This window comes from Crocodylus porosus, unplaced genomic scaffold (genome assembly GCF_001723895.1).
Source record: "Crocodylus porosus isolate Cpor-Errol unplaced genomic scaffold, CroPor_comp1, whole genome shotgun sequence".
NCBI classification, from domain to species: Eukaryota; Metazoa; Chordata; order Crocodylia; family Crocodylidae; genus Crocodylus; species Crocodylus porosus.
In genome coordinates, this window is record NW_017728931.1 from 47,056,909 (window position 1) to 47,069,146 (window position 12,238).

The following is a 12,238-nucleotide window of genomic DNA, read 5'->3' on the forward strand; positions in this document are numbered from 1 at the left end:
GGTACAGCACAGTGGGGGGAGGCAATGGGGAGGCAAGTGTTGGAGTGGGTCAAACAGCTGTCCCTTCCCCCTCCACACCTTGTTGCCTGCCCCCTAACTCCTACAGCCTTCCTTCCCCCATGTCCCCTGCCCCTGCCTCCACCTGGACCCAGCTGTGCTCCAACCTGGAGCACAAAGCTCATGTTTGCTGTGGCCCTGTAGCAGCAGTGGTGGCATGGCAGCTCCAGCCCCAGCTTGGGGACCTGGCCCAACCCACTTCCAGGCTAGGCTAGGCCAGTCTGTGGCCAGGACAAATGGAGTAGGTCCAGAGCAAGGGTAAGTTGTGCTGGGGAATATGGGTGGAGGGAAGGAGGCAGGGGCGGGGTTGAGGCAAGGGGGTTAGGGGTGAGAGGCAGGGGGACAGAGCCGAAGCTAGAGCCAGAGCCACAGCAGTGGCACTTGAAACCTGGGGGTTCATGTATATAATTGCACTTAAGAGACTATATGTGTTTTTGTTCTGATGAGCCCCTATTTGTATTAGATTATACATTAAAGTTAGGCTACTGTATGAAGCAGATGGAGGAGGGAAAGGGGAGGAAGGAACCAGTGTACCACATACCCAAAATGGTATTCATATATGTAGTATAGGGCACTAACAGTACTGTATGCTCTTTGTGGCTGTCTAGAATATGGAACTCGCACCTTTTAAAGGGATGGGGATGAGTCTTGAATTTTTGAAGTAAAAACAAATTCTACTGTTACCTGGTTGTTCAGCTGATTTAAGGAAGTTAGAGCTTTTCAATGGTTTTGAGCTCTGAGCTGTTAAACAGAACAGTTAGAGATGTATCTTCTGGCATCTCTAAACCTATTCCAGGGAAAGTACTAAGAGATAGGTGACTAGGTATACTCGGTTCAGTGCTGTCCCTCTAAAGCAGGGGTGCTCAACCCATGGCCCACAGAGCCATGTCATCCAGCCAGCCAAGCTTCCCATGGATCCAAAATTTGGTGGCAGAGGAGTGGTGGCAGCATTAATTGCCACTCCCCTGCTGACACAGGTCCAGACCCATAACAGCTTGGAACTTGATCCAAGCACATGGGACTGAGCCAAGGTGGTGCAGGACTTGAATCAGGCATGTGGAGCCAAAAGGTTGAGCACCACTGCTCTAAAGCATCCACTCCTGCCACTATCAGAGACAGAGATAGATTACTGATCTGCTCTACTATGGCACATCTTTTTGTTCTTAGGTTCTGATATCTCAAAACAGACTTGTGATTTAAGCTGTGCAAGAATTGTCAGCTTAAATGTTAAGCAAACACTTAAAAAAAAAAAAAAAAAAAAAAAGGGCTTGGCACCAAGTTTCAGCCACAAGTACCTTGGAAGGACTGACCAAACGGTTATATAGTTTCAGGCAGCTTTGACTATTACAGAATTGTTCTTGGATTTCTGTATTATTATTAACAAAAATAATTTGTACTTTGTTACTCCATACTAGGTACCTGGGAAGTGAAAGCTTGCACATTTGATGTAGAATAGCTCTAGTTCCTCTGTAGTTTCTTAAATGCCCAGCCTCCAAGGAATACTTGACTTCTTCATAGGTTATTGGCATGAGCTTGATTTGTCTGAACTTAAGGTCTGTAAAAAATAAACGTTGCACAAAATACAATGTAACTTACTTTAAGTCACTCGCTCTCATTTTTTGCTCTTTTTTTTTTCTTTGCAATTAGCCAAAGTTGCTGTGTGCCTAAATGAACTGTGATATTTTAAAATGCTAGTGTGTTCCTGGAATAAAAATCCTGTTGCTTAAAAATATGAATTAAAAAAGCAGTCCCTTGTGAGGAAGAAAACATAGCATTCTAAACAATGTAAAGACATAAAAAGGCATTGTGTTTATAAAAATGTGTGAAAACAATAGCTGCTAATTTCACACCCCATGGGACAAGGGAGTACGAAATGTGCTTTAGCTTTAGATAACAGAGTTGTATCCACTAGCCAAGCTGGTTTACAGAGCTTTCTCTTAGTCTTTCTGCCACTGGAGGCTTGGTAGGCCAGGTGCCAGCAGAGGTGTTAGCAAAACCTACCGATTTCAGGCTTAATCTTTTCACCTACCTTTTCTCTTTCCTTAATGTGTTCATTATTTGCTGAGCATTACTCTGTTCTTTGTCCTCAATTTTTTTTTGTTTCTAATGCAGCTTGCTTTGTATGGGTGAGATATGGAACAGCACCAAAATCCGGCACCCTGGAAAGCAAGGGATTTCTACCCTGTGACAAAAGAATACCGCCTTGACTTCAGAGATTGCCTAATCCCAGCTGTTCTGATAATATAATTAAGGCTGCCTAATGTCTTTAATTTTGCAACCAGTTTGTGTGAAAAGGAGAATTTGGCACTCTAAAGGCTTAAACGCTAAATAGCAATCTCAAGGCGCCTAATTAGAATTCTCTGACATTAAGCTAATTGGTGAAACTGTATTTCAGCAGCTTAACTTCTTTATTAATTTTTTTTCTTAGGATTTTCAATGAAAATCAATTGATGAGCTGTCACTATTTTTTTAATATAATTTGCTCTTTAGTCCTCCTCCTGTCTTAAGCAGGCTGAAAGGCCTTGGACTGACTATGAAATGCATTGAATATTATCATTGGCATTCCATCCCTTTTCTTTTAATCACTTACTCTTGACCCAAATAATGTGCTTATTGTGCGACTTTGCCTTGCTGATAGTGGTCTTGCAGAGTGTAAGAGTGTTCAGAAATCAGCAAAGTGTGAGGCTTTTAGCCTGGAAAATATTAACAACTTGTTATGCTTGGGGCAAAAGTTAATTTATTAGTTCAAAAAAGGAAATTTGATTTGTACTCATGTTTGCTAGAACTGGGAAGTTTTAGTGGAATTATTTATTTATTTTAGTCAACGGGTTGAGTGCAGAGAGATTAATGGTAAGTGGAAACTCCCCCTTATATTGGAAACTCATTTAAGGTTTGATCAAAAGTCTGTTAAACCAATAGATTATTTCCATTGATTTAAAGTAGGTGCTATATCAAGATTTTAGCTATATTTCTGGGGAAAAAGCTCAAGAAGTTGCACACTCATACAAAAGTCATTCTCAGTAATATGATTTTTCAAGATCTCCCCCTCCTTCCTCCTGGGGAAAAAAACAAACCTTTGTATATTCTAAGATAAGTGTGACTACTTAAAACAAGTTGGAATAACTTTTCTTGCAGAAAAGGGATGTGTGTGGAACCGCAATTGTTGCCTCCGTTATTCAGCTTAAGTTTTGCATTTAAACTACTCAAATTTTTTATTATGTATAATAAATACTATATGTCCTTCACCAAATTGTGGCACATTCTTGTTGAATGAAGAGATACAACTATTAAAAGCATAATGCATTTCTAATAGGTCCTTTAAAGAAATGGTGTGCCTGCTTTATCCCACTTATTACTGTACTAGAATATTATACCTGCTTCAAAGAGCTATATAGATACACGGTGAGAGGAAGAAGAAATATACAATGCCCTTTTCTTTAAAAAAAAAAAAAAAAATTAAGCATAAAAAATCTAAGTTAAATCACAGTTGTTAAAACATTTTAACTGTGTGTATTGTGTGGTTTGACTGCAGAGCGTAGTTAAAGTGGATATGTCTAGGACTAAGTACAGACAGCTAAAACTCCTGAGGCTGAATCAATTCAATGTTCACTGGTTAGTCTAAGCTGTGTAGATAGAACCAATAAGCAAGTGAACAGACATTTACTTCTGATTCTGGAAATGCAGCCACATGCCTGCAGTGGCCCAGGCCAGAAGCCAGAGGGCTCTAGTACATGCCTCCTTGCTCAGCTGGAGCAGACAGCTTGGGCCACAGCTAGCCCACCCACCCTGCAAGGTAGGGGATGTGGGGAGGTACAAAGCATCTTGGGATGCTGGGGACTGTGAACGAACTTGAAAACGGAGGGAATCTGGGACAGAAGTTCAATAAACTGATCTAACCTAAATCAATTGAATCTCATGATCATCCATCCAGGCTGATCTTAAACCAGTTTCAGCCATTTTGAAAGCAGTTTGCGCACTAAAATTCTGTTGTGTTACAGATTTCCAATCACTTTTGATGGTTTATGCGTAATGTGTCCCTAACCTAGAGGGAATAGAGACGACATTATTTGTCCAAAGAGATCACTCTTAATAAGAGTTTTGCATTATTATTACTGCTATGTTCCCCATTCTAGTGTAAACCTTAGACAGGGGCAGATACAGGATTTGGCAAAGGAGGGTATGGGAGCAGCACCATGCTGTAGGATTGGCTATACCCCCTGCTTCCAGCATCCTTTCCCAGCCCCGTCCCCCTGTCCCCCACTCAGTTTTGTTGGGCATACTGCTGCTGGACCTCTGCTTCTTGGGGAATCAGGCAGGGTGGGAGAACCCTCTCGCTGCCTATCACTGCTGCTTTTTTTGATATTCCCTTTTAAGCTCAGCCCCCATGCAGCCCTGCTAGAGGAGGCAGGAGTGAATTTGAAACCTCCCCCATCCCCAGGACAGAGGGGAAGGCAGTGGCAGGTGAGGGTAGGGAAACTGCCTCTGAGCACAGGGGAGAGGAAGGGGATTTTTATATACTTGGGGGGCTTTTAAAAAGTTCTGATAGGCTCCTGCAGCATAGTCCAGTCCAAAATAGGGGATGCAGGCACACCACTACACTCCCTCTGGATCCCTCCCTGTTCCTCAGTGCCCTCAATGTCACAGTTACTGGGCTGACTGCAGCACTGGTTTCTGTTGGTCTCTTCTAGTGCATTCCCTCTCAGGTGTTTGGCCTCGGGCATCTCCTTTCTCAGGGTAGAATCCTGTTTCTCCTACTTTGGCCAGGCCTTAGGTTTCATTCCCCTTATACCAACCATGATTGTCTCTGTAGGTCAAATTTAGGTGGCAACCTCTCTCAGAAGCTATGGCCTGTTTTAAAGCAAATTATTGTTTGCTTGGAATCGGACCTCTTCCAAGAAAAAGATCTTTAAACTATAAACAGATGTATGAATGTTTTTAGCTTGACAGGAGTCAGTCCATCTTCCACAAGGAACTTGGTAGGTCTAGGCTTCCTACAGACCCCCCCAAAACTTCCAGGGCCTGGGGGACAGGCTGCTGTCTTAATGCTGACTCATATTGTTTGCTTCTAAGCACTTCTTTTAAATTCTGCTTAACTGTTTCATCACTTCTTCCCCAGAAGAACAGTCGCACTGTTTTATAGTCTGAATGCTGAACACATTGCAAGACGAGTCTTCCAGCTTTGTTGGAGGTGGGATGTTCAAAGCCATTAGCTTTCTTGTTATCTACCAAGTGTGTTGCAGGGTGCTCTTATCTGGGAACTTTTTGTCTTCCTAGTCGCACCTCTTCTTCCCCCATCTCCCCTTCCTCAAAATTTAATGGAAGAGTTTATATCATTTTAATTTTAGTGCCACAACTCATCTCAATAGCAAGGACACATGCAGCATTCATAAAATGATTACAGAGCAGTTTGGCATTTGCCAGGCTGTCTCCTGGATTGCTTCTCACAGGTCACACTTATTTACAGACAACGCATGACGGGTAAAGGAAGATGGCAAAAAGTACTCTTGACAAGAATCTTAGGCCGACTCCAGTTAAGTCAATCTTCTGAAATTCTTCTGTAGTAGCTGTTTAAAAAAACAAAGGGATTTTAGTTTTTATCATAGAATCTATAACATTTTAAACGGCAGATTTGTTTGGAGTTGTCAGCGGTTCAGTTAATCTAAAATGCTTTCCATTCTGATTTTTATGCTATTATGCAAGACTCTGAGTTGAGCTATGTCTGTTTATGTAATAGGCCTGGAAGGAAGCACCTGGCTCACCTAGTCTACTCCTACAATTTCAGGCAAACATGTTATATATTCCCTTGTACAAAGTGGAGCATAATCAGTTTCTGAAATTAGTTGGGTTTTTTGCCCCATTAACACTAAAGGGAGGCTGGTCCAGAGCCTCATTGATCTCTGGGTGGTTAAAATCTTTCTGCTAGATTGCAGACTAAATACTGTGTTTACTCAAAACCAAAATGAGGTTTCCCCCCGCCATTTACCAGTGGGGGGAGAGGGGTGGAAAGGAAGCCCCTTGTGTCAGATTTAAGTATAAGATAGCGGGGGCCAGGCAGCTACTGTGCCTCTGGCTCTGGCTCTGACCTGGGGTTGGGGTTGAAGCCACAACTCCTGCCTGCGCCCTGCCACTTATGCCCCTCTCGCCCCTCACCTGCACCTCTTCTGCTTACACTTCACCTCCTAATATATAGATTATTGAGAGGTCATCCTAAAATCAGGCTAGTCTTGGATTCAGGTAAATATGGCATATTGATGACTAGTTTATAACTAGTTGTTCTTGTGGGTAACCCTTACTTTTCAGTTTTAAATAGTTTTATTTACCACTGATGTATTTATTGAAGAGAATTATAGCCTCCTTTAGCCTTATTTTTTTTCCATTTAAACCATGCTCTTTTAGCTTTCTTTCGTAAGAGAATTTTTTTTCTTGCCCTGATCATCCCAGTAGTCCTTCTGCCTTGAATTAATCTTTCTTGAACATGGGTAACAAGAACTGTGAGGCTTTCTCAGTGCCTTGCGTAATTACATTATTACTTTCTGATCTACTGGAAATATCTTGTCTGATGCATCTTGGGATCACATTTGTTTTTCTCATGGCTGCATTACATTGGTGGCTCAGAGTCATCCTGTTGTCAGCTACTATACCAGATGTTTCTATGCAAATTATTTCCTACTAATTGGCTCCCATTTTGTAACAGAGATTATAATTAGTCCCCCCAGTTCTGGACTGCAGTTTATACTACTGAATTTCATACCATTTCTCTTATTCCACTCCTCAAAGACGTCCAGTTCTTCCTGTATAATATTTTGATCCTCCTTTGTATTTACAATGCTTCTAGAGTTTGTCATCAATGTGTTTTGGTAGCAAAAAATGAATATGTGAAAATATTTTCTAAAAATTGCGCTCAAGACTGAACTCCTTTGACTTTCTTACAAGCCTGATGGTTCCCTGTTCAACCCTACCTGTTGTCATGTCCTCTTAAATTGGTTATCTACTTTTACAATTTTTACATTACTTCCTTTCTTCCCTCTCTTAACTAAAACATTCCTGCGTAACACAGTTAAATGCTTTACAGAAGTGCAGATCAGATCTGTTCCATTTCCCTCATCTAGAAATTGTTATCCGAGAAACATATCTGGTTAATCCAGCATGATCTACATTTCATACAACCATGTTGCATTTTATTCAATTTTACACTTACCCTATGGCTCCAGTATGTCTTTCCTTCAAAAACGTGTCCTGAAATATTACTCATTACTACAATCAGACTAAGAAGCCTTTAGTTGTCAAGAGCAGGGTAGTTTTTCCCCTCATTTTCTTTACTGTTTTTTCCTACTCTACGATCTAGTAGTAACAACTGCAATGTAAAACACTTATTAAAACCCTTACTGTTCTTGTTTTTTAATTCTGTTTGCAGAATAACTCAACCTCACTTTTGGTGGCTCTCACTTTATCCCTGTACTTTCGAGTTTCAAGATGTTGCTGTCTTTCACTGGAAATTCTTAGCCCATCTCTTCCCACTCAAGCTCCTGAGTTCTTCTTTCCAGTTAACGTCATTTGCGCTTCAGAAAATTGAGTTACCAGCCTGCTCTGTTCTATCTTTCCATTTAAATGCTTGTGTAAGAACAGGACCAGGTTTGAAGAGGTTGAAAGTAGTTTTTAATTTTGATTTTAGTTCGTAAGTGTTTAACTAGGTGTTGGAATGGATTAAAGTTGGAGCATTTTGGGGATCCATGTCTACAGAAAGTCAGACAATCCTGGTTTTCCTTTATAAAATGTTGACTTCCTTATTTTAAAAAAAAAATCTTTTGAGCAAAACCAGATGACATTCTGAAATGTTCTAAACAAAGGGCTGATTTTCCATCAGAATAGCTTTCAAAGAACAATTTTTATCCATCCCTAGGTCTGCTGCTGATAGATTGTTAATATTTATCCTCAGGGAGTAGAAGTTGCCAACATTTCTAAACAATTAAGGAGTACCTGCGGGTGGCTGAAATCTACTGTTACACTCTGAACAAGTTGCAGGTGAATGATAAGCACTTGTTACCATGCAGCTTTAAAAGCAATGCAAAGAAAGCATGTTGGTGGAGGAGTGCGTATGAATGCTAGGAAAAAGTACTTTGCCATTCGTGGTAAGAGTAGGGCCAGCAATTCTTAACCAGATTCCAACTCTAAATAAATTCTTTAGTAAGTACACCCACACAGAGGAGATGTATAAATCCAAACCAGGCTTCTGTTTCCTTGAGACTGAGGTTGAAGTAGCTCAGGCCTTGGCAGGCGTAGTAGAATTCTGTGAGTATTGTGGTAGGTCAAAGAACCCAATTGCACATCTTCCACAGGTGTTAAGGATATATTTCCCTGCACAAGATGGGAGAAAGCCTCTTCGAAATACAAAGTCAAATGCACCTTTCTTTGGCATGCCAGTGCTACTGTAACTAAGTGTTTCATGTCTGTATGTTCAGATGTGACAGTCACTCTTTTAGGTTGCTGACAGACATTGAGTTAAAGGCATGATGGGATCTGATCTGTGATCCCCACAATTGCTCTTCCTATTATGCTACACATGCATAGCAGGACATGTGATTTTTGGGGCTGGGGATCAGACCCCAATTGTGCCCTATTTGCCAGTACAGAGGGAACCTGGAATCATGAGCCTGAGCTCCCTCTGCACCAGCAAAGGTGCACAACAACTAGCTATTTGTCAGGTGGCTTCAGGAACCCTCTGGTTGCTTCCAGCCCCTGGAGCTGGCTGCCCATAAGCTGATCATGGGGCCCTAATGCAGTCTCCCCTTGAATGGGCTGCAGTCCCTGCCAACCACTGATCAACAGATTGGGTGCAGCCTGGAGACCATACCAGGGCTTAAGTGGACTGGCAGAGACTGCACTGGGGCCTATTTGAGCCCCAGTGCAGCCCACCCAGACATGCATTCATTTTAAGAGTACAGCTGAAACCGGCCACAGAATTTCTACTTTTTTGTGTAATTTTGTGGCTGGTTTCATTTTTGTTGCACCATTAATTGCCTGAATGTGTGGTTAGGTTACACTTTAAGACATGATTAGCTGTTTAATCATGTTCTAAGTATAATGTCTGTCAGGGGCCTTAGTCTTTACTTCTGAGTAAAACTCCATGAAGTTTTAACTTTGTTTCTTGACTTCAGATTATTTAAATTTTCTGTCTTATTGCTAGAAAAAAGTGCTTTCTGCATGTAACACGCAGTATAAATGTGGTGTCATTCTTTTGCCTGCTTTGTAACAAAGTGCTTTCTTTGCTTTGAGGAGTTTACAGTCCAGCGTGCCCAGTCCTCTTCTTTGAAGTACAGTGGAAGTTTTGCCATATATTTCAATGGGAACAGACCTACGGGTTAGGCATTAGGACCTTACAGGAACCTATAGCTGTGTAGCAACCTTGCCAGCAGCTGCTTGAGTTGTGCCTCTGGGAGAACCCAGCTGTTTCAGGAAAGTCGCTTTTAATTTGGAACTTAAAAACTTCCAACGTAAGAGATTTATTAAATGGAACAGATGTCCTGATACTCCCGACCTGCAACAGAGTCCAAGTTGCTCCGGCCACTGCTGGGAAAGCTACCAGGCTCCTTTTTGAACTGATAAAGGGCTGAAATGTTAAACCACATTACTATTCTGAATTAAAACAACTTCCTGACACTTTTTCAAATGGCTCTTCTTGGTATTCATTAGTTCATCTGTGTTGTCAGCAGTATGGAAGCCTGATAATGTCTCTTTCAGATGTGCAACTCCCAGTGGCTGTTGCCTATAGATAGAGATCATATGTTTTGTGCATACTGGTGGAAGGATGGCAGGTCAAAATGAGTGGCCTGTCATGTTGGGAGAGGAATGAGTGGCTGGCTCAGTGCTTGCAAGGGGAGGTGGCACTGGTATTACGTGCAGTCCAATGGGGACAGTAGTAATTCAGCTTCATTCTGCACATGCAGAAATTAAATTGTGCAGTAGACTCCAGAATGTCCTAGCTGTGCTTGTTGAATACTTAGCTTGTTCAGCACTACAATGCTTCGTACACTGGGAACTACCATTTTTGGCATTCAGTAGCTGCTGCATTTTTAGTCTTTCTGACATTTGGAGTTGCTATAAAACAAAGTCCCAGAATAGGATTGCCAAGTTTTAGAATTTATGCTGCTTGTTTTGCAAAACTAATCGTTGTGAACACTCACAATGTATCATTTCATGCAAATTTAAATATTTTCGGAAACCATTAGTGTCTGCAGGGAAAAGTTAGGCAAGCTGTGAAAATAAGCAAACAGAGCAGAAGAAAAAAAACTCAGATCATGGAGAGGGCTTCTGCAACAGATTTTAAAATACCCAGATAGGCAAAAGACAGACAGAAGAAAACATTCTCTCATTTTAAAGTAAGCGCAGAGTATATAGGGAAAGTATCTAGTAGCTTATACTATACTTACCAAATAGCATTGTTGAAAAGTTACTCTGTACTACTGTATGTTTTATGCCACTCCCTATGTATGCAGCTTGTACTTTTTGTTTTAGGGACAGCATCTTCCTGTGGGTAGACAATACTTGGTATATTGTGGGTGCTACAAAAATGCTGACCATAGGTGTGGAATTGGATGGCAACTTACACAAATGGGAGAATAAACTTTCATGGCTGAAAACTGACAAAATTCAGAAGCAGGGTTTTATGTTGGAGAGAAGCATATTAGCATACCCTGATATCAGCACTGTTTGGAGTGAGGTGTAGAGCTTGGAGTTGCAGACAGAGGGGAAGCAGGATGCTCCTAGGAGCCAACCAGGAGCTAGCTACTCTGAGAGAAGTATGTCTGAACTGTGCTGTCCGAGTCGTAATAACTGTGGCCACATAGGCATTTAGTTTCTCCTGGGACAGTCGTTGCTTTCAGGAGAAACCACAAGTATACAGATGTTCAGGATTTTTCTTCCAAAGCAAAAATGAACCCTTTGGGGGAAAAAAATAACCTGGGAACAACAGCGGTCTAATTGCTTCTGGGAGAGTTTTTCCAGAGAGATCAACTGTCTGTACAAGTTCTGTGGCTGCTCCTTTGTGGCTTTGCAAATCAGGGTGAATAGTAGGCTAACAAAATATCTTAGCTGGGTTTGAAAAGTTGTTAACACTTTTTTCAAGGTGAAAACTGATCAAAAGAGATATCATGCAACCAGACAGAAAAAAGGATTTAAGTCAGGTGTGTGAGGAAAACAACAAGGTAAACCAGGTAAGGCAGTTAGTCTTGACCTTTGGGAAGTTCATGTTTTCAAGTTGGTTCAAATCTGTCGTGTTTTGTTACTCACATTACAGAAAACTGTCGGAAAAACTAGGTAATGAATACATTGTTCATCCTTTTTGAGTATGCCGAGCAGCAGCCTTGCATTTATGAATATAAAACATCTTTATATTTGATTTTAGTTTTTTCAGAATATGGGAGTTGCCACTCAAGCTCTAATTTGTTCTGTATTTGCAGCTACTTTCCCTCCTATTTGAAGATTTGTTCAAAAAATTTAATTCTGAACTGAAAAAAATTGCTGACCAGGTGATACCCAAGCAGAGAGCAGCCCAGTTTGATGTAGTGAAGCATATGCGTCAAGATCAGATCACCAATGGCATGGTAAATGCCATCTCCTCAGTAAGTGTTTTGGGTTTTTTTTGTGTTGTTGCTATCTGGAAGGTTTCTCTATATCTTGTAGTGGGATGGTAGAAAATAATTACTTTTGTTCTACAGGCTCCTATTTCCTTAGTCATGGAAACAAAACTATTAATATCCTTTATAAATCAAAAGTGTAAAACCTTCTTCTAGGTTAAAACTGTAAAAATTCAGTAGGAGGTAACTAATGATCAGCATGCTATGCATACAATGCTATGTTCTTTGCAGTTTTCACCCAACTTAGAGACCCTAATGAAACAACAGTAAAACTAACAAATTTTAAGTATGAATCATTTTTATATTTATCCAGTTGTCTTCCAAAACTTGTTTATATCAATGGTTCATGGTATATGCCTGGCAGCTGGATTTTTAGAAGGTGCCAAGCTACAATATTTGTTGGAGATTTGGTTGAGAATACTCACAAACTTCAATTAGGGGGTTGTCATTGACCACAAGATGAACATGAGCCTGCAATGCGATGCTGCAGCTAGTAAAGCGACCAAAACCCTGGCTTGCATCCATAGATGCTTCTCAAGTAAATCCCA

The 12,238-nt window shown here is 41.0% G+C and overlaps 1 protein-coding gene across 1 annotated transcript in view; it reads left to right on the forward strand.

The window, feature by feature from the left end:
• POLR3B (RNA polymerase III subunit B) overlaps positions 1-12,238 on the forward strand; it is a 132,874-nt gene that overhangs the window by 53,257 nt on the left and 67,379 nt on the right. The window contains exon 13 of the mRNA XM_019543900.1: positions 11,514-11,675. Coding sequence (XP_019399445.1) covers positions 11,514-11,675 — 162 coding nt within the window. The remainder of the gene's footprint in view (positions 1-11,513; positions 11,676-12,238) is intronic.